Source organism: Ichthyophthirius multifiliis (genome assembly GCF_000220395.1).
Source record: "Ichthyophthirius multifiliis unplaced genomic scaffold scaff_1120509250352, whole genome shotgun sequence".
Lineage (NCBI taxonomy): Eukaryota > Ciliophora > Oligohymenophorea > Hymenostomatida > Ichthyophthirius > Ichthyophthirius multifiliis.
Genome location: NW_004086825.1, coordinates 1915 through 3972, shown reverse-complemented (window position 1 = coordinate 3972; position 2058 = coordinate 1915). Strand labels below are relative to the sequence as shown.

The 2058-nt window shown below is 21.5% G+C and overlaps 1 protein-coding gene across 1 annotated transcript, besides 7 other annotated features; it reads right to left on the bottom strand. All coding sequences in view use genetic code 6, as the record gives it.

Moving 5' to 3' along the window:
• Positions 1–595: 595 nt before the first annotated feature.
• IMG5_067620 (hypothetical protein) lies at positions 596–1340 on the bottom strand (the record flags this gene model as incomplete). The annotated part of the gene is made up of 2 exons (XM_004036832.1): positions 596–861; positions 1154–1340. Coding segments are annotated over 2 exons (453 nt in total), but the record flags the coding sequence as incomplete, so codon positions are not given.
• Positions 1341–1771: 431 nt separating this feature from the next.
• Positions 1772–1874: a microsatellite.
• Positions 1790–1871: a microsatellite.
• Positions 1825–1903: a microsatellite.
• Positions 1864–1903: a microsatellite.
• A 71-nt stretch (positions 1904–1974) lies between these two features.
• Positions 1975–2027: a microsatellite.
• Positions 1987–2053: a microsatellite.
• Positions 2013–2042: a microsatellite.
• Positions 2054–2058: the final 5 nt, after the last annotated feature.

The following is a 2058-nucleotide window of genomic DNA, read 5'->3' as shown; positions in this document are numbered from 1 at the left end:
TCCTTATTTTTTAGTTATAATGGTGGTATTTCTAACAATAATTAGTTATTTTATTATTAGATAAATGTATTTATTTAAGTTATTTCATTTGCCGTATTTACATTAGAAGAAACGAGTGTCCAAGTAATTTATTTCAACTTTCTATTTCCAGAATTAGAAATACCAGATATTCTTATTTATGCTTATTAACATATCGAAATAGGACTTGTTTATGTTAACATAATAACTGGATTAGTGTCTAAAATCACTTTTCCAGTTATTTATTAAAGAAAATCAGGGCAATCAAAGCCATTATTTGTTAGTTTGAATACACCAGGTTTTATTTTTATCGTATCATCCTTATTAACAGTACTTACAGAATCAAGTTTAATTGTAAGTGTTTTTTAATATTTATCAAAAGAACACAAAATATTTCCTTATAATTTGGTACTAATAAAGGTTTTATCTAATGTTTTTATGCAAAGTTAATTAGTAAATTATAATTAAATAAGTTTAAAATCCAAATTAGAGATAATAAGATTAATTTATAAATTAGTAAAATAATTATTAAAATTTATAATTAACTACAATAAATCATCACTAAAATATATTTTAGTCATTATAGTTTAGCATGAATTACATTGTCCATTTGAGTTTAATTAAAAATAATAAGGAGTTATACATGTAAGACATTCAGTTGTACTGCATGTAGCACATCCAGTTGAAAAAGTAGAACACATAGTACAGGCTTAATTGAAAGCATTAGGATCATAGGAATATTAAGGACAATCACATTATTAAGGTACTCTATTTTCAAAACAAGTGTCACAAGTATTGTCATTAGAACAAGTTACACATTTAGCTAAGCAAGCTGTACATTATCTGGTTGCCATGTTTCCCCACTTACCTGAAGGACAATCATTTACACATGAATTTTCATTTAAAAAATGTGGCGTTTGACATGCTTAGCAAGTTTTGTTATCACAATTCTAACATCCAATAGATATATTAAAAAATGCAAAACAAGCTTATTAACTGGACATCCACAATCAGGTGCAACTCTATTCTCAAAGCAAGTGTCACAATCTGTTGCATTAGAACAAGTTTTACATTTAAAATTACAATCATTGCAAGTTCTATTTTTAATATCTTTATATTTATTATTTGGACACACCAAACACATTAAGAATTATTATAAAAATATCCACTATTGCATAAATCACAAGAAGCTCCATTACTACATTATTCGCATTGTGAAATACAGTTAGAACAAACTCCTAAATCTAAATACAAGCCTTTAAAACAAGAACTACAAGATACAGAGTCCTTACATTAAGCACATTAAGGCATACATTCATTAGCTATAATTTTAAATTTATTTATACGAAAAGATTCATTAGAAGCCTCTTCATCTAAGTTACTACTAAATTCAATTTCAATATCTGTTAAACAGTTTTATAATCAGTTTTTCTAAAACTCTTTATTAATTCTCCATTTATAAAAATATTTAATGACTCATCCCATGTATCAATAAGTACATATTAAAATTATATAACATAAATATAGACAGGTTTAGTTGATTTAATTTAATTCTTTATAATACAATTTTATCCACATATATCATATCCACCTAATAAATTTTGACTTAAACAAGATGAAACAGGATTACTTCCATTAAATCCAATCAATTAAAATAAAAATATTTAAGCATTATATTAGGTAAAAGAACCGTATAAGCAACTTATTATTGTGATTGAAAATTGAGATTATACTATTAAAATTAAGTTTGATATTATAAAAATATATTTTTTAATTAGTTATAATTATATATTATTAATTAAAATTTTATTAAAATATTATTATTAATTTTAATAATTATTTAATTATTATTAAAAATATATATATTAATAAAAAATATATATATAAAACATTTTTAGATATAATTATTATAAAATAATTAATTAAAAATTTTATTTATAATTATTATAAAAAGTTTAATAATTTTTTAATATAAAATAAATAATATATATTTTAAAAATAAATATAAAAAAAATAAATATAAATTTTAGAAATATTTTT